Source organism: Urocitellus parryii, chromosome 3 (assembly GCF_045843805.1).
Source record: "Urocitellus parryii isolate mUroPar1 chromosome 3, mUroPar1.hap1, whole genome shotgun sequence".
In the NCBI taxonomy this organism is placed as follows: Eukaryota; Metazoa; Chordata; class Mammalia; order Rodentia; family Sciuridae; genus Urocitellus; species Urocitellus parryii.
Genome location: NC_135533.1, coordinates 135,063,358 through 135,087,395, shown reverse-complemented (window position 1 = coordinate 135,087,395; position 24,038 = coordinate 135,063,358). Strand labels below are relative to the sequence as shown.

The following is a 24,038-nucleotide window of genomic DNA, read 5'->3' as shown; positions in this document are numbered from 1 at the left end:
TTTTCATTGTAAGACATAAGATTTTATATATATAGCTGCATTTAAATAAGGGCATAATGTATACATTCTTTTAACACTGCTCTTTCTACTCACCATTATGTTTGTGATTTATCCATGTTTATATGTACAGTTTATCATTTTACTCACTTATCTACAGTATGAATGCAAGCTATTTATCCTCTTTCCTGGCTATGACAGTTTAGTTTCTAATATATCACCATTCAACAATGCTACAATTAACACATGTAAAAACTGATCTAAGGTAAATAATTAAGAACGGAAATGTGCTGGGATGGGATTGTGGCTCAGTGGTAGACTGCCTGCTTAGCATGTGTGAAGCACTGGGTTTGATCCTCAGCACCACACATAAATAAATAGGTAAAGTAAAGATACATCAACAACTAATAAAAATATTTTTAAAAAAGAATGGAAATGTGCTGCATTTCTATACATAAGTGATGAATCTACTGCAAGAGAAATTAGAACTGAGACTCTGTGCATAATAGAAGAAAAAGTAGGCCCAAATCTTCATCATGTCAGCTTAGGACCTGACTTCCCTAACAAGACTCCTACAATCAAGAATCAATAAATATCCCATTCACAATAGCTGTAAAAAAAAATAAAATACCTGGAATAATAGGCATGTGCCAAAAAGTCTGGATTTATTTAGATTTATTTATTTATTTATTTATATTTATTCAAATCTAAAAAAAAAAAAAAAGAGGTGAAAGACCTCTACAATGAAAACTACAGAACACTAAAGAAATTTAAGAAGAACTTTGAAGATGGAAACATCTCCCATGCTCTTGGATAGGCAGAATTAATATAGTCAAAATGGCCATACTACTGTTATACAGATTTAATGCAATTCCTATTAAAATCTTAATGACATATTTCATAGAACTAGAAAAAAGTAATCATGAAATTCATTTGGAAAAATAAGAGACCCAGAATAGCCAAAGAAATCCTTAGCAAGAAGAATGAAGCAGGAGGCATCACAATATAAGAACTTAAACTATACTAAAGAGCAATAGAAACAAAAACGGCATGGTATTGGCACCAAAATAGACATGTAGACCAATGGTACAGAATAGAAGATAAAGAGATAAACCCACACAATTATGGTTATCTCATACTAGACAAAGGCACCAGAAATACTCTTTGGAGGAAAGATACCCTATTCAACAGATGGTGCTGGAAAAACTGGAAATCCATATGTAGCAAAATGAAATTAAACTTCTTTCACCCTGCAAAAAATCAACTCAAAGTGGATCAAAGACTTAGGCACTAGAACAGAGACCCTGTGCATAATAGAAAAAAAAAAGTAGGCCCAAATCTTCATCATGTTGGCTTGAAACCTGACTTTCTTAACAAAACTCCTAAAGCGCAAAAAGTAAAATCAAGAATCAATAAATAACCCAATCAATAAATGGGCTAAGGAACTGAACAGGCATTTCACAGAAAAAATACAATCGATCAACAAACATATGAAAAAATATTCATCATCTCTAGCAATCAAAGAAATGGAAATCAAAGCTACTCTAAGATTTTTTATCATTCCAATCAGAATGGCAATCATCAAGAATACAGGCAACAATAAATGTTGGCGAAGATGTGAGCAAAAAGTACACTCATACATTGCTGGTAGGACTGCAAATTGATGCAACCACTATGGAAAGAAGTATAGAGATTCCCCAGAAAACTTGAAACGGAACCACCCACTCCTTGATTTATACCCAAAGGACTTAAAACCAGCATACTACAGTGACACAGCCACATTGATGTTTATAGCAGCTCAATTCACAATAGCCAAACTATGGAACCAATCTAGATACCTTTCAACATATGAATGGATAACGAAAATGTGGTACATATACACAATGAAATATTACTCGGCCTTAAAAAAGAATGAAATTATGGCATTTACAGGTAAATGGATGGAACTAGAGACTATCATGCTAAGTGAGATAAGCCCAATCCCCCGCAAAAAACAAAGAAGATGTTTTCTCTGATCAGCAGATGTGATCCCTAGTGGGTGGGGGATAGGGAAGAATGAGAGAACTTCAGATTGTGCAGAGGAGAGTAAGGGGAGGAGTGGGATTGTAGGATGAGGAGGACAGTAGAATGCGACACACATCATTACCCTATATGCATGTATAATTACACTACTGGTGTGACACTGCACCATGTACAGCCAAAGGATGGAGAAGTTGTGCTCCATTTGTGTACAATGTGTCAAAATGCAACCACTACAGAAAACCTAATGTCATGTGTAACTAATTAGAATTAAAAAAAAGAATAGAAATATGGAATTTGGGGTGTATACATCCTCTTCACTCTTCCTGGCTATTGTCAATCACTCTCCAGATGAGTTACACTGACATCCAGTCAACCACTAGTTTGAGTTCCTATTTCTTCACATCTCTGCCGGACTTTGGGATGATCAGGTTGTACATCTGGCCAGTTCATTGACAAGGACCCTACCCTATTACTGTTCCAATTTGTACTTTCCTCCCTATTCATCACAATGTGCATCTCTTCACTTCTATTAGCCATTTAGGTTTCTATTTCTGTAAATTGCTTATTGATATTCTTTTACCATTTTTTTTTACTGAGGAGGTTGTATTTTTCCTATTAGGCTGTAAAAATTCTTTTATATTTTGAATGCTCATTCTTTATTGGTTCCTGTTCACTTAAAATAATAAAATATTGCAAGCATGCATAGACATGCAGGTAATACTCACACAATAGCCATCCAATATTATGAAATCTTAATTATTTGTTACATATCCTTTAGATTTTTTTTTCCAGCTCTAGGGATTGCACACAGGATCTCATACATGCTAGGCAAATGCTTTACCTTGAGCTACATCCCCAGTTCCTATCCTTTTATTTTTGAGACAGGGTCTCCCTAAGTTGTCCAAGCTGGCCTTGAACTTGAGATTCTCCTGCCTTACCTTAGTAGCTGAAATAGCAGGGATGCACCTACACTTGGTCCCTTTACATGTTTACATAGAGAGACACTACAGATGCAATTAAAGTCCCTGGGGACCCCCTACAAACTCATTCTTTCCTTCCTCAAAAAAAAAAAAAACCATTTATTACTAAATGTGTGCTCAGCATATTTTGATACTTTTACTACATTTGTGTGAACCCGTAAGATACACACAGAGCTGTACACATGCTAAAGCACACAAAAAAAAGGCTGCAGATGTAGCTCAGTGGTAGAGTGACTGCCTAGGAACACGTATATCCTCAGTTGGACTTGTGGCACCTCAAAAAGAAAAACATCATAGCTATTCAACCTTGGTGCAGTTGTGCAAAAGCAACTACAATCAATAAATGAATGACCTTGCTTACATTCCAATGAAAACTTATTTACAGACACTGACATTTGAATTCCATAAATTTTTCACATATCATGAAATATTTTTTCCAAACATTTAAAATGTACAAACTATTCTTCAGGATTCGGCCTGAAGATTGTAGTTTGCCAACCTCTGTCACATGGTATAGTGTCATCTATAAATATATTACAACACATGGATATTCCAGGTGTTGGACATTTAGATTGTTTTCATTCACTTTTTAATACACTTCAAATGGGTTTGACTTCTATCACTCCTTCCCAAATCTAGGCATTAGCAGCCTCTACCTTACAAATCCAATAGATGCCGTCAGTCCTCACACTGCTGAACCTCTGGGCAGCACTCGGCACCAGGGACTGCTTCAGTCTTCCCAGTTTTCAAGCAGCTCTTTCTCATTCCTTTGCCAACTCCTCTACCCAGTATCAAAACAGGTTTCTTCAGGGTTTTTTGCTGAGCTCACTTTTCACCAAACACCCTCAATTCCTATCCATCCTGTAGCTACAGCACCATCCAGAAAAAAATGGCTCAATATTCACAATTCCAGCCTAAGACCTTACTTTTAGCTCCAAACTTTAAGTTTATAATTACCACTGGGTGTAGTGGCACACACCTGTAATCCCAGAGGCTTGGGAGACTGAGGCAGGAGGATCACAAGTTCAAAGCCAGACTCAGCAACTTAGTGAGGTCCTAAGCAAATCAGTGAGACCCCATCTCTAAATAAAGTACAAAAAAGGGCTGGGTATGTGGCTCAGTGGTTGAGTGCCCCTGGATTCACTCCCTAGTAGTATATATATAAAAAATTACCCACTTGATGCTTGGAATCTATGTGAATCTCAAACGAAAATATTCACAATGGAAATTCTGATCCCTTCCCTAGTTTTGTATGTGTCACATTTAGGTGTTCAATAAGAAATCAAGAGCTATTCTGAGCCTTCCCTTCTTGCCTTGCCAGCCAATTCACAACCATGTTCTGTGGATTTCATCTCCAGAATCTCTCATGCCTATGGTTACCATCCAGTTAACATCACCTCTCCTAATGCTGCAGTAGCCTAACTAGTCTCCCCATTTCTACTCTTTTTTTTTTTTTTTTTTTTTTTTTAGTTTTAGGTGGAGACAATATCTTTATTTTATTTTTATGTGGTGCTGAAGATCAAACCCAGTGCCTGGCACATGCCAAGCAAGTGCGCTACCTCTTGAGCCACATCCCCAGCCCCTGTTTCTACTCTTTTTTTCTCTCCATCCTTTCCTCATGGAAGAAATATTTAAAAAGTAAAAATCAAATGACATTATTTTACCACTCAAAAATCTTCTAAGCCTGGGCATGGTAACACATGCCTGAAATCCCAGCAACCTGAGAGGCTGAAGGCTAGAGATGTAGCTTCCAGGCTGTGTGAGGTCCTGGGTTCATCCCCAGTACCACTGGGGTGGGGATAGAAAAAATAATACTCTGAGATTATAGCAATGCTAATTCTGAAAGAACTAAGAAAAATACATACAACCTAATGCAGATCCATCTTTACAAGTTCTGCATTAACACAAGAATAAGATGTTTGGAGTTTTAGGGCTAAAAGACCTTTTCAGATGTTAGCTTAGTTTTACAGAAAATAAAACTGAACTTTAGGGGAAAAAAATGTTATTGCCTAAGGTCCCACAGTTGAAGAGTCAAGTACAAAATATTCCAAATTTCCTTTTCCCAACTTGAACCTACTCTTTCCTTACTTTAGTAAATGCCTATGTGTAGGAACACTGACATTATCTAATCAGTAACTTTTTATACACATCTAAGTTTTTGTTTGTTTGTTTGTTTTTTGGTTCAGGGATTCAAATTTGGTACTGGGGACTGGTAAAGTAGCACTTTACCACTGAGAACATTCCTATTTTTCATTTTGAGACAGGACCAAGTCACTGGGATTATAAGAATATGGCACTGAGCCCAGCTTATACACATCCAAGTTCTATAAGGATATTCAACCATGGCTTTCTTATGATTTGGACAATGAGCTCCTCATTTTAATAGAAGTGTGTACCTACTTCTAGCTTTACCCAGATTAAATAAAATAACTTACTTGGCACGTGAGGGTCTCACATGAGTTTTAGAATTATGACGAAGACTTAACATATTTTCATGCTCTACTTGCTTCACTTGAGCTTCAAGTTTTGAGACTGTCCTAATTCAAAAGCAATAAAATAAAATAAGTACATTTCAACAAATTGAAAATATGCTCAACTACAGTTACTTACAAAGCAGTCCCTCTTGGAAAAGATTACAAAAGAGTTGTCTGTCCATAAACCTTTTTCATGGTAAATTACCATCATTAAATTTTTAAAAGCTGAACAAAATCAGGAAAAAAAAAAAAGAAAAACAAGTACAAAAATGTTCAAAGGAACATTTCATATACTACAACTAAATAAAAATGGAACAACAAATAGACTTAATAGGGCAAGTAAAAAAATTTATATAATTTTGATTACAAATCAAAAACATGCAGGGTATAAATGAAATAAAAATAAATTAAAATATCAAACTGCATCCTAATGTTTGTGACAAATATGTATTTGTGCATGCAGAGTATAAAAGGTAACAGTTTCACAAACATGGAAACAGAAAACAGCTATTGAAAAGAACTTTCTAAGCCAGATGTGATGGTACACACCTATAATCCCAGCAACTCGGGAGGCTAAGACAGGAGGATTACAAATTCAAAGTTAGCCTCAGCAATTTATCGAGGTCATAAGTGAGACTTTGTCTCAAAAAAAAAAAAAAAAACCATATAAAAAGGGGTGGGGCCTGAGGATGTAGTTCAGTGGTTAAGCGCCCCTAGGTTCAATACCCAGTACCCCCAAAAAAACTCTGGAATTTTTTAAAAAGGCCAAGGGAAAAATACCCCAACATGAGACAAACTTATAAGCAGTTTGTCTCATTTGTACCCTGTTCAGAATAAAAGTCCATTTCAAGTTTACCGGCAGAATAATACTCAGGTCAGTTTATTATTTGCAGGATATCCTTGCCTTCTGTTTTTTTAAACTTTGTATATGTCTTTAAACCTGAATTCTCACCCACCCTGATGCAAGGAAGGCTTGAGAAAGAATAGCTCTTAGGGATGATGCTTATCCCAATCTGATAAGGAAGCTCTCACTGAATGAATGGCTCACAGGGCAGAGTCAGGAAGATGAGAACTCTAGACAGCTGTCTGTCCTCCTCTGTGAGGAGTCCTTCAGGCAGCAGCAAAATTTCTAAATGAGGGACATTATTTATATCCAAATACAAACGTAAAATATGCTCTAAAGTCAATTTAGATATTTCTAATCATTTGCAATATGGATTATTTATGACTCTTTTCCGATTTAATTAAGCAAGTCAGATTAATATAGTCTCTAAACTGGGTTTTTCTGAAAGTGGATCACCACAAACTTGGTTGAAACTTTCATTTTCTTTTTGGATCACAAAAATAAGTGAGCCAGCACGGTGGCACCTATCCCAGCAACTCAGGAGACTGAGACAGGAGGATCACTAGTTCAAGGTCAGCCTGAGCAACTTAGTGAGACCCTGTCTCAGAATTTAAAAGGGCTGGGATGCAGCCTATTGGTAGGAGTACCTGAGTTTAATTTCCAGTGCCAAAAAAACCCAAAACCCATGATCATTAACTGCTTCCTGAAGTTCTTTTCAGAGGTAAATATCACTCAGATCTTACCAATGCTAGAAAACACTCAATGTCTGGGGTAGTGCTCATCCCTGAGGCTCAATCACCATCAGTACTGTTCTAATCACTTCAAAATCTCTGGCTAAGGGAGCTGGGGTTGTGGCTCAGTGGTAGAGCACTTGCCTTGCATGTGTGAAGCACTGGGTTCGATTCTCAGCACCACATATAAATAAATGAATAAAATAAAGGTTCATCAACAATTAAAAAAAAAATCTCTGGCTAAGATCAAATGTATTCCACGTCAGGAGAAAGACTAGAAAGACTAGGATAAAGCTAGTTTTCAAACTATTTAAAAATCCTCAAGAAAACAAAAATTCTTTAATACAGACACATAAAGGAACAATTAGAGGTATTTTACCTTTTCAAATCAGAAATCTGAGTTTGTGCATCAAGCAGTTTGTTCTCAGTTATATTTAATGTATCCTGTGAAAATAAAGAAAAAATTCAGATATCTGAAGTATTCAGATGTATCCTTTAAAATGCATGAGACAAAACTAAGACCAAACCAATTAGCTCTGAATTATACAAATTATACAAATATTCCCAAGGTCAGTCTCTGCACACTCTGTAGTTTTAATGAGACCTTAGGAGGCTGACAGGAGGATCATGAGTTCAAAGCCAACCTCAACAAATCAGTGAGACCCTGTCTCTAAATAAAATACAAAAAAGGGCTGAGGATGAGGCTCAGTGGTTAAGTGTCCCTGGGTTCAGTCCCTGGCACCATAAATAAATAAATAAATAAATAAATAAATAGGGCTAGAGCTGTAGCTCAGGGGCAGAGTGCACCAATGCAGACAACAAAGGAGGAAGGAGAGAGAGCCCAGATCACAGGCCTACAACAGCACTTCAGTATGCCAAGTCAAGTTCATTATGCTTTGTCAAATTAGAAACAATCCCAATGGATGTATTTTAACCACAAAAATAACTAAGAGCTTAATAGAATGATAAAACAGATCCCTGCAGTAATGAGGTTTGACATATAGTGTGAGTCATCCCTGAACCCCTAGAGCCCTTGGCAGGCTGGAGGGGCTGTGGAGCTACATGGGCCTTCATACTGACCTTATTCACAACCCTGCATTCCAGGCAACAGAAACTCCTCAACTCTACTTTCAGTACATTGTGAGATTTCACTGATTCATATATGCAGATGCCAAACAAATCTCTAATTAAGAATTCAGATAAAATGAATAAACTCATAAACTCATACCCACAAAAAAACACTCATGTTTTGAAAAAATCAAAACTGTAAATGTAAACTGTGTGGATACATGTATTTATTTTTACTTTATTTTTTATTTTTGGTGGTACTGGGGATCAAACCCAGGGCATCATGCATGTTAGGTGGGCACTCCACCACTGAGCTATACCCCAGGCCTTTCTATTTTATTTTGCAACAAGGTCTTGCTAAGTTGGCCTCCAACTTCTGAGCCTCCTGCCTCAGGCACCACCATCTGCCCCCTAGGAGCTGGGATTACAGGTATAACCCACCATGTCCAGCTATAAACAGAACTAAAAATTATTTGCATCTACATGGAAGTTATATTCTTCTAAACAATTTCACCTCCACTCATCACAAAGGCAAGAGCCAGTCAGCAAATGTCTGTTAAATTAATCAAACAAACTTGTGGGTTAAGTAGGGCAGACATTTGGGGGGAAAAAAAGGGTATCCACCCAGAGAGAGTAAGTAGTTCCATTCAAACAGTATGGGGTGAGGAAGGGAGGAGTGGAGGAGGAGGACAGGCTCCTTAGTCCCCAGGACAGGGCTCTTGCCTCAAATGAAATCCAGGACAGGCAGCCTCATCCATTACCTTTACTCGTCCGTGTTCTTTTCCAAGGGACTCGTACTCTCCTAAGAGCTACAAGGAAAAACAAAGAACTGCATCACAAAATTAAACATCACAACATCAATTAAGGGATAGTGTACAAAATAACAGCTCACACCCTCCCAAAATGCCAATGTCATGCAGATAGAGGACTAACTGGTGATTCTGGTAAAGGCAACACAGAAACAATTCCTGATTTATGCTTGTGAGTTTTCTTTAAGTTTGAAATTTCAAAAGTAAAACAGGGCTGGGGCTGTAGCTCAGTGGCATAGCACTTGCCTAGCACGTGTGAGGCACTAGGTTCGATCCTTAGCACCACATCATTTATGAACAAATAAAATAAAGGTATTCTGTCCCTCTACAACTACAAAAAAATTTTTTTAAAAAGTAAAAATAATGACAATAACGATGATGATGATGATGATGTTAGTAAAGGCCTTTTAAGTATTTTCAAAAGTAGAATCTGTACTAATCTTTAAAAATATATATATTTGTTTATATCTATTTATTTATTTATTCAACTATCTTCAATTACCTATCTTCAACTAAAATAAAATATATATATATATATATATATATATATATATTTCCAAAACTATATTTATTTACTTTTATGTGGTGCTGAGGATTGAACCCAGTGCTTCACACATGCTAGGCAAGCACTCCACCACTGAGCTACAACCCCACCTTTTCTGCATTTTTTTTAATTATTTTTTTGAAGTTGTAGATGGACAGAATGCCTTTATATTATTTGTTTATTTTTATGTGGTGATGAACCCAGTGCCTCACACATGCTAGGCAAGTGCTCTGCCACTTGGCTACAGCCCCAGCCCCTTCATTTTTAAAAAATATTTGTTTTTTAATTGTAGTGGACACAATAACTTTATTTTATTTATTTATTTTTATATGGTGCTGAGGATCAAACCCAGGGCTTCCCACGTGCTAGGGGAGCGCTCTAACATTGAGTCACAACCCTAGCCCTATACTGTTGTTTTTTAGAATTGTTACACATTATATTTTGCTGCCTGTTCAATAGAGTAAAAGCAGAGTGCTGAAAATTTCACATAGCTAAGTAATTTATTTAAAAAGACATAGGTCAGGGGCCTCATTTTGTTAAGTTGGCCTCAAACTTCTGAGCCTCCTACCTCAGTCACCACCTTCTGCCCCTCAGAAGCTGGGATTACAGGCATGCCCCACCACGCCCAGCTATAAACAGTACTAAGAATTATTTGCATCTACATGGTACGTTAAATTCTTCTAAGCAATTTCACCTCGGCTCATCACAAATGCAAGAGTTGTGGGGTTGTGGTTCAGAGGTACAGCGCTTGCCTTGCACACATGAGGCACTGGGTTCGAATCTCAGCACCACATACAAGTAAAAAAAAGGTCTATCAACAACTAAAAATATATTTTTTAAAAAAAGGAACAAGAGGCACATCTAAACCTATCAGGTATCAGATTACTTATGTACCATAATAATCTGAAAAAAGACATTAAGAAAAACAAGAAAAAGATACAACCTACAACCATCCAGTATCAATGTTAAATAAATACATTTCTGTGGGAGACCAACCTTACACGTGACTGGGTTATACTCCCCGGCTGGGTGCTGAGGCGCTCAGTGGCAGAAATGTGGCAGAGCTTTCCCCACCCTTCTTGGGTCCGAAGGTAGATGTCTTGCTACAGCCCCATGGGTGAAGCTACGCTCACTTGTTCCTTTGTAATATAACCCCTTGCCCTGTTTAGGATAGAATCTTCCATGGAAGTGCCTTGTGTGTGTCCCCTTCTCTTACTGTGCCCTTGGATGTGGTTTACCCAGGTGTCAGTCAACCTGCTGACAGTGGACATCATGAAGATAGACTCAGCCTCCTGAAACCTGACCCCTTGCCTCATTTGAATAGCTTCTCCTCAATAAAAGGGGTCAGCGCATGCTCTCTCTCTCTTTCTTTCTGTGGACCCTTAAGGTCAGAGGAGCCGTCACAGCGACCCCAAAGAAAAAGGTATCTGTGTCTCTTGTGTGGTTATTTCATGCAGCCCAGTTAGCCCAGTTTAACTGGAGTGACCCCTGAGCCTTTTAGTCGAGAGAACAGAGAAACCCAGCACATTTTGGGGGAGGGTGTGTTTCTGCAGTACTAGGGACTAAACATAGAGCCTTATGTGCACCAAGCAACTGCTCTACCACTGAGCTATGCCCTTAAACCAAGAAATCTAAATTTTAAGTGAAATTAAATCAAAGTGAAAAAATTCAATCTAACTTGTTCTAAATCTGGTTCACAATATTTTACTCTGCCAGACAGACGTCATGATAGCTCAAAAGCTGGTCTGCTAAAGACAGACGGTGTGGGAGCAAGGCCAGCATTTTAGAGCTCTGACTTTCTGCTTTAAGACAAGACCCAGCTGCCTCCCCAGGAGGGTATAAACCTACAGCTATAGCCAAGGTACCCCAAACCAAAATAAACTTGGAAAAAGTCCTAATAATAGCTTGTACAGTACAAGACTTAAGTAAACCACTTTTAGCCAACCATGTAATTAAGTTAGCATTTTTTGTTACTCACATCTTGAAACATTTTGTTTTCTTGTTTTAGTCTTGCTTCTTTATCATCTGAAAGTTTGTAAGCATTCTCAAATGCTTCTTCTAAATCCTGCAGCCTAGATTTTAGTCGAATGATGGTATTGTCTTTTTCTTTATTGCTTGTTCTCATTTCTTCAATTCGTTCCTGCAAAATTTTGGAGGCACTGTTGGCTGCACTAAAGCGTTCTCTCAAATCATTCTACAAGGTAAAGACCAAAATAAATTATTTTAAATGAAAAAATAGATGTTTCAATAGCAGCTAGAAATTAATGCCCATGCATTAAAATATAAAAAATTCAAAACATACAAATGGAAATAAAAAAATAGTATTTTTTATACCCTGAGATGAAGAGACCAGAAAATATTACTCTACTAGAATAGCTTCATGAAGTTATCACAAGTTAAGACAGAAAGCTACTGTCTGAGGTTAAGGACTCACTAAGATAGCAGTGCCTCTAGATCACCTCAATGACAAAACTGTCACAGCCACAAGAGAAATCATTCTGTACATATAGCTGGAATATGTTGCCCAGCCTTAATATTTGGGGGAAGGATTTCTTACTCTACTGTCACAACGTGAAAACAGAAAACTCAAAATGCATTTAATATGTTAATATTCATTCAATAATTATTTCTGGAATACCCACTGTCTGCCAGGCAGCAGAGCACTATAAATGTAAGATTAAAGCTGGATGTGATGGCATATGCCTGTAGTCCTGGCTACTTAGGAGGCTGAGGCAGGAGGATCACCTGAGCCCAGGAATTTGAGACAAGCCTAAAGTAACACTGAGAGATCCCAACTCAAAACAAGATTATAGAGAAACAAGATAATGCCTAACTTTGTCAAGCTTACACTCAAGGAGACAAAAATAACTGGGAAAACAGAACAAAACAACAACAACCAAAAAAAACCATCAAAGACAGAAACAAGCTGGGTGCAGTGACGCATGCCTGTAATCCCAGCAGCCTGGCAGGCTAAGAGAGGAGGATCCTGAATTCAAAGCCAGCCTCAGCAACTTAGTAAGGCCTTAAGCAACTCAGTGAGACCCTGTTTCTAAATAAATTATATAAAAGGGCTAGAGATATGGCTCAGTGGTTAAGCGCCCCTGGGTTCAATTCCAAATAAAAACAAAAACAAAAAAAAGAAACAACATACAGAACAAAATGCACATTTTTTTTAATGGTTCCAGGGAATGAACCCAGAGGGGCTTAACCACTGAGCCACATCCCCAGCTTTTTTAATATTTTTATTTAAAAACACAATCTCAGGCTGGGGATGTGGCTCAAGAGGTAGCACGCTCGCCTGGCATGTATGCGGCCCGGGTTCGATCCTCAGCACCACATACAAAGATGTTGTGTGCGCCGAAAACTGAAAAATAAATATTAAAAAATTCTCTCTCTCAAAAAAAAAAACAAAAAAAAAAACACCACAATCTCAATAAATTGCTTAGGGCTGTGCTGTTACTGAGGTTAGCTTTGAACTTGCGATCCTCCTGCTTCAGCCTCTGAGCCGCTGGGATTACACACAAAATTTGTTTATAAGCTAATGTACAAAAAGAATAAAATTTGGTAATACAGGAGAACAGAATGTAATTTAAGAGTAAAGTTTATGCACTTCAAATTACATATTCAAAAAAACCAAAACTAAAAATATGCACATAAACTCTTGTCCACAGGACTGCGTGTGTAGCCCACTGATAAGGTATATGTTTAGCATGCTCAAAGCCCTGGATTCAATCTTTCATCTCCAGCACACATACACACATACACATCACACACACAAATCTTGAACACAAACATAGCAATTTCACTCATAAGCAGCCAAAAGGGGGAAAGAATCTAAATATCAGTCACATGATGAATGAATAAAAAAAATGTGATGCATCGATATAATGGAATATTAATCAACTATAAAAACGAATAAAGTCCTGATACATGCTACAACCTGGATGAGCCTAAGTCAAAGAAGCCAGACATAAAAGTCTATGATGCATTCACATTAGAGTTCAGAACAGGCAAGTCCATAAAGACAGAGCAGAGCAGCTGTGGCCAGGGACTGAGGAGAGTACTGGGGGCAATGGCTAAGGATATTCTATAATGGATTGTGGTGATGGTTCTACAATTCTGAATATATTAAACCACTGAACTGCACATTTCGAAAGAATGAGTTCTATGGTATGCAACTTACATCCCAATTAAGAAATAAGCTTTAGGGTTGGGGATATAGCTCAGTTGGTAGAGTGCTTGCCTCACATGTATAAGGCCCTGGGTTCAAGCCCCAGCACCCCCCCCCAAAAAAAAGAGGAATTTTAAAGGGTAAAGTAGAACTCAAAATGCAAACTTAATAAGTTTTGGGGTTTTTTTGTACTGGATAATGAACCCAGGGGCACTTGACCACTGATCCACATTGCCAGCCCTTTTTTGCATCTTATTTAGAGACAGGAACTCACTGAGTTACTTAGGGCCTCACTAAGTTGTTATGGCTGGCTTAAAATTCATGATCCTCCTCTCTCAGATTCCCAAGCTGCTGGGAATACAGGCATGTGCCACTGCCCAGCTCCTAAGTGATTCTTAAGGAAAAGATACAGGTAAGCAGGGTTATCATAAAACTAATCATATGTCTCTGGAGTTCAGTTAATAAGTAGGTTTTTTTTAACATTAAGCCACTAGAACAATCATGAGAAAAAAATAATACTTACCACTTCTATTTCCAACAAGTTATTCTTACTTTCAAGTGTTCTCACACGACCAGTAGCTTCATTCAAAGCACTATCTAATTGGCCACATCTAAAAAACATAAAAGTTTAGTTTCAATTACAAAATAAAAACATTTCCCTTAAAATGTATTATATAAACCTGATCCAAATATGTAATATAAGACAAATTCTCAAATGTTAGATGAGATCCAGGATGCCACCATAGTAAAATATATCCCAAAGACTCTGAAGATGGTCTAGTATCTGGAGAAAATAACAGGCTAAAATAACAATAGGATCTATAATCCCAGAAGCTCAAAAGACTAAAGTAGGAGGGGAGTTCAAAGCCAGCCTCAGCAAAAGTGAGGCACTAAGTAACTCAGTGAGACCCTGTCTCTAAATAAAATACAAAATAGGGCTGGGGATGTGGCTCAGTGGTGAGTGCCCCTGAGTTCAATTCCTGTACACCCCCACAAATAGGAAGAGATTCCTAAAAATATATGCAACGAGGATGAGGAGTAGGTCAGTGGTAGAGCACATGCTTAGCAAGCATGAAGCCCAGGTTCAGTCCTAGCACACACACACAAAAAAAGAGTACAAAGCAAGGTACAAACAGGTATTTATACACTTGTATTCACAGCAGCTCTATTCACAGCATTCTTTGATAAGCAGCTAAACAAATATGGTACTTCATACAATGGATTATTGAATGTGAAAAAGGAAGGAAACTAACACATGCTATAACACGGTGAACCTTGAAAAGATCATGCCAAGTGAAATAAGTCAGGATCAAGATAACAAATGCTGCATGATTCCAGTTATGTGAGTAATCAAATTCAAAGGAAGAAAGCAGAATGATGGTTGCCAGGGATTGGGGGAAACAGGTAACAGGGAGTAACTGTTTAAAGAGTTTGAATTTTGCAAAATGAAAATAGTTCTGGAGATAGATGATGATGATGGTTGTACAATGATGTAAAGACACTTAGGCCGGGGCTGGGGATGTGGCTCAAGTGGTAGGGTGCTCGCCTGGCATGCGTGCGGCCCAGGTTCGATCCTCAGCACCACACACAAACAAAGATGTTGTGTCCGCCGATAACTAAAAAATAAAATATTAAAAATTCTCTCTCTCCCTCCCTCCCTCTCTCTCTTTAAAAAAAAAAAAAAAAAAAAGACACTTAGGCCACTGAACTGTTCACTTCAAAATGGTGAATTTTGTTATGTATGATTTAGTGTTTAAAATTTAAAAAGAAAGAAAGCTTCACAAGCCAGGCACGGTGGCACATGTCTGTAATTCCAGCAACTTGGGAGGCTGAGGCAGGAGGACAGCAAAGTTCTAAATGAGCCTCAAAAATGTAGTGAGGCCCTAGGGCTGGGGATGTGGCTCAAACCTGGCATGCACGGGGCGCTGGGTTCGATCCTCAGCACCACATAAAAATAAAATAAAGATGTTGTGTCCACCGAAAACTAAAAAATATTAAAAAATCATCTTAAAAAAAATGTAGTGAGGCCTTAAGCAACTTGGCAAGACCCTGTCTCAAAATAAAAAATAAAAAGGACTTAAGATGTGGCTCAGTAGTGGAGCATCCCTGAGATAAATCCCCAGCAGAAAGGAGAAGGGGCAGGGGGAAAGGAAGGAAGGAAGAAGGAAAGAAGGAAGAAATAGCTTGACTTGAGTTTGAAAAAAAAATGTGTACATATATGCGCACGTGCATTATAGTTTCTGGAAGGATATGAAAGATTAAATACAGTACGCTGAGACCAGGGATTGGAGTAGGAAAGCTGACCTTTTTTTGTTTGTTTGTTTGTTTTTGGGGATTAAACCCAGGAGTGCTTTACTACTGAGCGGCATCCCCAGACAGTATCTCACTAAATTGTTGCAGCTAGCCTCCAACTTGATTTCATCCTTCTCAGCCTCCAGAGTTTCTGGGAGATTACAGGCATGTGACACTGTACCCAGTGAGGTTATTACACTTATTACATTCTTGTGTACTATTTCAAACTTAGTATGAATATTTTTTAAAGACTTCCTTTGTAAATTATAGAACCTCAAAATAACAAAATATATAGAACTCAGTCACCATTTTGATTTAGTGTTCAATGATATACTGGGAATAAAAGTCTTATTTTTATTACTGATTATATACCAGGTCTATGTTAAACGTATTACATTTATTCTCACAATCTTATGAGTTATGATGATCAACAGTACCATTTTACAGATGAGATAACAAAGACAGAAAATTGGGTTCCTAGGAGCTGAGATTGTGGCTCAGCGGTGGAGCGTTTGCCTAGCACATTCAAGGAGCTGGGTTCGGAACTCAGTACCACATAAAAATAAATAAATAAAATAAAGGTATTGTGTCCAACTACAACTAAAAAAAAATTTTTTTTTTTTTTTAAGAAAATTGGGTTCCTAGATTAAAGGTCCCATGGGGGTAAGGGGCCTCACTGAACCTTTTGGTTTTTTGCAGTATTGAGGATGGAACTCAGGGCCTTATGCATACAAAGAACATGCTCTACCACTGAGCTATATTCCCAGCCCCTTCGCTGAGATTCTAAAGCCAAATACTCAGGCTCTAGAGTTTATGCTTCTAACCACTATGCATTAATACCCTTCAAAGATAAAATACTGAAAAACTGGTCTTTTTTAGTGGGTTGGGAGGTCTGGTTGGAGATTGAACCCAGAGTCTTGCACATGCCTGGCAGGTGCTCTATCATTTAGGTATATCCCACCCTGGAATAAGATTGCTCTTGTAAGAAAGACCACTTAGAGAGTCAAGTGCATATTAACTGCATTCTACTGTTTTTATTACCACACTGACTCTGCCATGCTAGAGAACATTGTCCCCGGGGTTGCAACTGTGACATAATATCTGGTATCACAGCTGGCTTGCAATATATGACCCTGTTTGCAATTTTCAGTTTGAAAAAAGCTGGGGTGGCTGGGCACAGGTGGCACACACCTGTAATTCCAGAGGCTTGGGTGCTGAGGCAGGAAGATTGCAATTTCAAATTCAGCCACAGCAACTGTGAGATGCTAAGCAACTCAGCGAAACCCTGTCTCTAAATAAAATACAAAACAGGGATGGGGATGTGGCTCAGTGGTTGAGTGCCCCTGAGTTCAATCCCCAGTACCAAAAAAAAAAAAAAAAAAAAAAAATTACTTAGGAAATGTATCTGTTAAAATTTCGAATCCTAAGTACATGTTTTCAGAAGGTTTATTATCACAACATAGATTGTACTTATGTAGAGGCAATACATCCGAATTGGAAAAACACTAACTTCATAGTTAATGTAAGTTTTACCTGTCTACAAGAATTTGATTGGTTTTCTTCCACTCTTCAACTGCAGAAATTTCTTTTGCCTCCAGCTTCTGTTTCAAACTATTTATTTCTGACTCATAATAAGCTCGAAGATCAGCTATGTGCCGAGCATGCTTCTCCTTCAGGTTCTGCCTAATCCTGCTGGTGAGAGTGAAGCACATGACTGAGAAAGCACATCCCTCCTCTCCTTCCCACAGGAGAAACCAAGAGCACACTCATTCTCATGGGCAAAGTGCAGTCTATTTCCTGTGCACACCCCAAGGAAACAAGCAGATGCTCCGTGTGCTCAGCATCCTCTAGACATAAAGATATAAAAATACACAACAGGCCTGTAATCCCAGCAGCTCAGGAGTTTGAGGCAGGAGGATCACAAGTTCAAAGCCAGCTTCAGCAAAAGCAAGGCATTAGGCAACTCAGTGAGACCCTGTCTCTAAATTTGAAAAGTACAAAATAGGGCTCGGGATGTGGCTCAGTGGTCGAGTGCCCATGAGTTCAATCCCCCGTTTACTGGCTATGTCAGCAGTTGTCTCTAATCCCCCAAAAGCTGATAATAAAGTGAAAAAAGACAGATTACTTGCTATATCTTTAAATCTTTATACATTACTAAGGTTCAATAAAAATAATTCTCAGGGCTGGGATTGTGGCTCAGCAGTAGAGCGCTCACCTACCACATGTGAGGTGCTGGGTTCGATCCTCAGCACCACATAAAAATAAATAAATAAAATAAAGCTATTGTGCCCATCTACAACTAAAAAACAATATTTTTAAAAAAATCATTCTCATCATTCAATCAGACATCACAGAAAATCTGTTAACATTACAAGCCATCACTGAAATACATACTTAGACAATATCACGGGATCTTCCAGGGAAGTCAATGAAATGCATTCTGGGACACTGTTGGCTGCATCTGGAAGCTGGGCCTGACTGACTGAGGCTGACGCTACCATGACAGTGTTCTCTTCATCTACAGTGTTGACTGAGATATTGTTACTCGTCATAGTGTACACTGAAGGAAATGTGGAACTGGTCCTACTTTCACTTTGGAATGCATGATTCTTCCAAGAATCCATTGATGAGGCTTTTGCATTTGAAGGATATTTTGGAAATCCGGATAACTGAGAAGTGATATTGCTTGCTTGTGAAAATGAGTCGATGTCAGAGTGACTAGATACACTTGGTTCCAGAACAGAGTCTGGTGAAAAGGATATTCTGTCATCAAGAGCATTCAAAAAGCCATGTGGTTGAATCCCCGAAATCTGCTGATTTGGCTTCATATGCAACGTCGGATCTAGAGTAAGGACCTAGAAATAAGACAGACAACCAGAAGTTTCCCTTGGCACACTCAGGCATTTTGCTCGCCTTCAGTGAGTAGGCTTCACACCTCCTGGGGACAAGGAAGCTCACGGTAAGAGTCAGCGTCAGAAGCATCTTTCATTTCCACTCAGCAGTGACAGCTCTACCTCTGGAAGATGGTTTGGGTTGGAAGCAGAAGTGAGATTCCTCTCAGGTAACTGCTTGTTTTCCCTTTGCTTTTTATGATAAATATCCTTCAGTGATCGGAGCTTCATCTCATTACTAGTATTAGACTTAAAGATATGAAACAAAATTATTTAACTGGTATCATCAACAATGAAAAAAATTTACTGACATCAAGATAAGAACCATAAAAATTTTTTGAAAGACTTTTAAATAAACTGAAAATCTAGACAGTCAGATTAAGAATACAAGTTTGGAAGCTGAATTTCCTATGTTAAGTTGCTTCAGAATTAAAAAATTTCATATCTCCTAACAATGAGTACCAAGAGGACAATTTGAACCTAAATTATCTAGCAGCCTATGAATACTTCCAAAGAATATGACCCCTTGGTAATTCCTGTTACAATTTGGATTCTGAATGTCCCTAGAGGCTCATGTGTTGAAGGATGATCCCCAGCTGACAGCGCTACTGGGAGGTGAGGCCTGGTAGAAAGAAGTCAAGTTGGGGGTGGGCCCTTTTAAGGAGATGTTGGGACCCTGGACCTTTCCTTTTCCTTTGTGCCCCTTGGCATCCAAGGCGGGCAGTACTCTCTGCCACAAGCTCCTGCCATGACATACAACCTCACCACAGGCCCCAAAGCAACACAGCCAAGCAATCACAAACAAGCCTCTGAAAGCAAGAGCCAAAAAAAACCCTTTCCTCCCTTGATTATCTTACTTATTTTATTATAGCAGATAATAAAAAAATAAAGAGGGGCTGGGATTGTGGCTCAATGACAGAGCGATTGTCTTGTACATATAAGGCCCTGGGTTCGATCCTCACCACCACACATAAATAAATAAATAAAGGTAATAAAGGTATTGTATCCATCTACAATTAAAAAAAATTAAAGAAAATAAGTTAATCAATAAAAATAAACTTCTTTAATTATTAAAATAAGACTCAACACTAATTTCTAAAGCTTAAAATCATTCTCAAGCATTCTGAGGACCATCCTCAGCAAATTAGTGAGACCCTATTTCAAAATAAAAACAGTTGGGGATATGGCTCAAGGGCTCTACTATGCTATAAATGTCACAGAATTACTATAAAGCTTTAAATAGTAAATCTTTAGGGTCGTATTATTTCAAGGTGGGACCCATGGGTTGTGACACAGGTACCAATTAAACCTAGGCCTCAAATTTAAACTATGGATGTTACCACAAATGAAATTATAGATCCAACAAGAAATCTGCTGATAGGATACTCGTCATACAGCTTTGAGCTTATATCTCATTTCCAGACCTACAAAGCCTGCAGCATACCAGGAATCCTTTCTGTTTTTATGTTGCCCAGGATGGCCTCAAATTCCTGGGATTACCAATTCTCTACCTAACCTCCCAAGTAGGTGGGACCACAGGTCCCATCACACCTGGCTTACCATGAATTAATATTTTTTAATAAAACCTATAACCAGGGGCTGGGGCTGGGGCTCAGCGGTAGCACACTTGCCTGGCATGTGTGAGGCACTGGGTTTGATTCTCAGCACCACATATAAATACACAATAAAATAAAGGTCTATCAACAACTTTAAATAAATAAATAAAACCTATAACTAGCTTTTGAACAGGACAATTAATTATACTTTTTATGCATGCAATAAAGACATTAATCTGTTAAAAACTAAACCTTTACAATGTACAATTCCCATAATCCTGTTTTGGAATTCTACTCAGTGACCATAAGGCCCTTCACAAGTCCTGAAGTTTATGACAAGTAGCAGCACTCCAGCTATAGGCTACAGCCTGAAGAGTCCCTGCCTGGTGGCCTGAGTGAGCAGCTGGCATTCACACTTAGAGCTCATGACAATAAGATGCTATTTTCACTACTTTTATGATATTCTTTTCTTTCATATTTTAATATTCTGAAGTGAGAATGCCTCCGGTAATTAATGGCATCTTTCAATTGCTTTAAGTCAAATAACAGTTGTGACATAATGGTCACTGCCTGCTCATAAGCAAATATCAAAACCATCATAACTCTTCAAATAGGTCTTAGCAGCTTAGAATAAAAATCTTGGAGACTACAGAAGAATTTCTGAGAGCCCTTATTTAAGGAAAGGGTTAACCACCCATGTTTAGCAATGATTTTTATAGGGGAGTCAAAAGCAAGCCATTACTATAGGTAAAACTCAGTATCATGGCCTTTTTTTTAAAGAAATGTCGAACCACTGGGTGTGGTGGCACACACACCTATAATCTCACACCCTGGGAGGCTGAGGCAGGAGGATTGAAAGTTTAGGACCAGCCTCAGCAAATTAGTGAGATTCTATCTCAAAATAGTTGAGGACACAGCTGCATGGTAAAGCATCCCTGGGTCTAATTCCCAGCACCAGAAGGGAAAAAAAAAAAGAGAATTGTTCAATCACCATTTCAACCATTGAATCACTGTTGGTGGTGGAAAGATATGTAGAAAAACATGGAAACCAACATTGAATTGAAAAGAAAAGCGTTATTTTGAAACAGGGTCTCAGTTTATCCCACCTCCCCAAAATTCATTCAACTCTTGTGTTCATCTGTCTCTGTTTCTTCCCTGAAGTTTGGGATATTAGTTCCAGTCACTTTCTGAGTCTGATACTTACAAATACCTTGATGTCCCCACTACCCGGTCTGTTCCTACATGTCACTATTTTTTTACCTCACCATTGGCTTCTTAGATTCTCTCTCCTTTCCCAGTCTACTGTCTCTCATTACCTGATCAAAATACAGAAATAAAGTATGTACATCACACACACATCCAAGATGGTATTATTTATTTGGTTGTTCTTAATAATATTTGGTTGTTACTTAATAAAATGTTTACAGAAAGAAATATTATTTTCTTATTCAAAGAAAACAGAGCAAATTAATTTTCCCATAATTGTGATACAAATGGATCAGTGGGAGATGTGACAGAATGGAAAATCAATATCAGAAGATCTTGGAAAAAGGGAAGTTGTTAATAGCTGAAGATAGGCATGAAAGCATTTCATTTAGTTTCACAACACTAACTGGTCATTTTTAATTCCATTTTAATAAGTAAGCTTTCTAAAATCACACAGGCAATAAACGTCAGACACAATTCATAAGCAAAGGAATATGAGTCTAATACAGAACTTACAACGGAGAACTTAACTACAGTCACAAAACACAAACACACCTGCGTACGTTCATTACCTGGTTCGGTGACACGTCTGCCAAGGTGCAGGGTACAAATGTCTTCTCTAAAGATTGAGGCAGACAGCGATACATGTCCTTCTCCTCCAGCTTCCAGTAGGTCAGTCCTGACATGACAAATGCACAGAACAACAAGGAGTGAGGAGAGAGCAAAAGTGCTTTCTAAAATAACTATAACTATGTAAGGAAGATGAAAAATAGCAAGGAACTAGCTTCTGGCTACCTGGGGAAAGCAAGCTGAATTTTTATAAAGAATCAAATAAATGCCTTACCATGTCAGAATCCTGACTTAATGATGCAAATATTAAAACAGATATTATTAAAAGCCAAATGAATTAGTGCAACTTAAAATACATTTTGCAGGGGTGGGTACCAGGGATTGAACTCATGGGCACTCGACCACTGAGCCACATCCCCAGCCCTATTCTGTATTTTATTTAGAGACAGGCTCTCGCTGAGTTGCTTAGGGCCTCATGCACCACCGTGCCTGGCTTAAAATAAATTTTACTTTTTTATTTATTTTATTTTATTCTTTTTTTAGTTGTTGATAGACCTTTATTTATTTTACATGGTGCTGAGAATCGAACCCAGTGCCTCACACATGCCAGGCAAGTGCGCTACCACTGAGCCATAGCCCTAGCCCTTAAAATACATTTTAAAACAGACAATGTCTTTCACTGTGCCAGGCTGCGAGGCAGAAGGAATGAGAAGTGAACAAGTGCAGGATACACAGGAGGTTGCAAGATGACAAGCACTCAGCGTAAAGTTTCATAATAGATATGGCTCAGGGAGGAGGCAGGACTATTTTCATAGGGTGATCAGGGTTGGCTAGCTGAGAGGGTAGCGATTACTAGGTATGTGGCCATTTTCACCATTCGAGGAAGTCTCCCCACATGGAGAGAAGAACACTTTCATCAGAGGAAGCAGCTGATGAGAAAGCCCTGAAATGAGAACTTGGCTTACGCTGGAGCAGGCGTGCTGGGCTTCATGGATCTCTGTTATACTGAGGAAACAGGGAACCACTGCAGGCCTCAGGGCAGAGGAATCGCATACCTAACATATCTTCTGAAAGGATCCCTTTGACCACTCTGCTGAGGACAGGTTGGAGGGTGATTGGGGGGGGGAAGCAAGGGCTGTTAGGAAGCTTGCAGAAATGGGGAGGGGAGGCCTTCCACGGGTGACAGAAGGGAAGGAGGTGAAACTGGCTTGGATCCTGTGATACCTGTAAGGTAAAGCTAATCCATCCTCATAAATTAGATGTGGGAAATAAAGAAAAAGGAAAAAAAGGAAGGGAGCCCTAATATATAAAGATGAGAAGAGCTATCTAAACTTGTCAGCCACTCAGACCAGAATAGCTCACCAAGGATTGCATAAAATGGCTCACAGAGGCTCTGAATTTATTAATTCATTCTGGAGAAACTTAAAAAGGCTGAGATGATTTTTGCAGCCATTTGAAATTGTTGCAAAAGTACCTCATTCCTCTGTCCTTACAGACTTATTAATGCAAGCAAGAAAGTCATGGCTACCAGGGGATGCCACAACATGTGGCACCTTCACACAAACCATACTCCTACCCTAAGTGTGGTATCACTATGGAGTGGGAAATGCAGCCAGCTGCAAAAAAAATTAAACCAACAAACCAGAACCTTGCGGGCAAAAGGAAAAAAAAATCCAAAAATTAAAAGTTTTCCATACCTGTTCCTGAATCAGACATCCAAGAGCTTGGATCTTCATCTGGTTTAGAGAGGTAAAAAGCACGAGGGTGTGCAGCAGCAGCAGCAGCAAAATCAGACTGCAAGTCAAGAAAGAAAACACCAGACCACTAAAATCACTGCATACACACCACTGACCCAATGAGTGACCACCAGCACCACACCAGGT

The 24,038-nt window shown here is 38.6% G+C and overlaps 1 protein-coding gene across 3 annotated transcripts in view; it reads right to left on the bottom strand.

Annotated features, from left to right (window-relative positions):
- Positions 1 to 24,038, bottom strand: part of Mphosph9 (M-phase phosphoprotein 9) — a 54,464-nt gene that overhangs the window by 14,919 nt on the left and 15,507 nt on the right. The window contains exons 7-16 of one of the 3 annotated variants that reach the window (XM_026403014.2): positions 23,853 to 23,949; positions 22,158 to 22,264; positions 18,947 to 19,072; positions 18,327 to 18,787; positions 17,466 to 17,621; positions 14,164 to 14,251; positions 11,448 to 11,663; positions 8,878 to 8,925; positions 7,428 to 7,492; positions 5,435 to 5,536 (exon numbers count right to left, since the gene is read on the bottom strand). In XM_026403014.2, the coding sequence (XP_026258799.2) occupies positions 5,435 to 5,536; positions 7,428 to 7,492; positions 8,878 to 8,925; positions 11,448 to 11,663; positions 14,164 to 14,251; positions 17,466 to 17,621; positions 18,327 to 18,787; positions 18,947 to 19,072; positions 22,158 to 22,264; positions 23,853 to 23,949 (1,466 nt within the window). Of the gene's footprint in view, positions 1 to 5,434; positions 5,537 to 7,427; positions 7,493 to 8,877; positions 8,926 to 11,447; positions 11,664 to 14,163; positions 14,252 to 17,465; positions 17,625 to 18,326; positions 18,788 to 18,946; positions 19,073 to 22,157; positions 22,265 to 23,852; positions 23,950 to 24,038 lie in introns of all 3 variants that reach the window. The other 2 variants (XM_026403012.2, XM_026403013.2) reach the window with 2 other exon arrangements.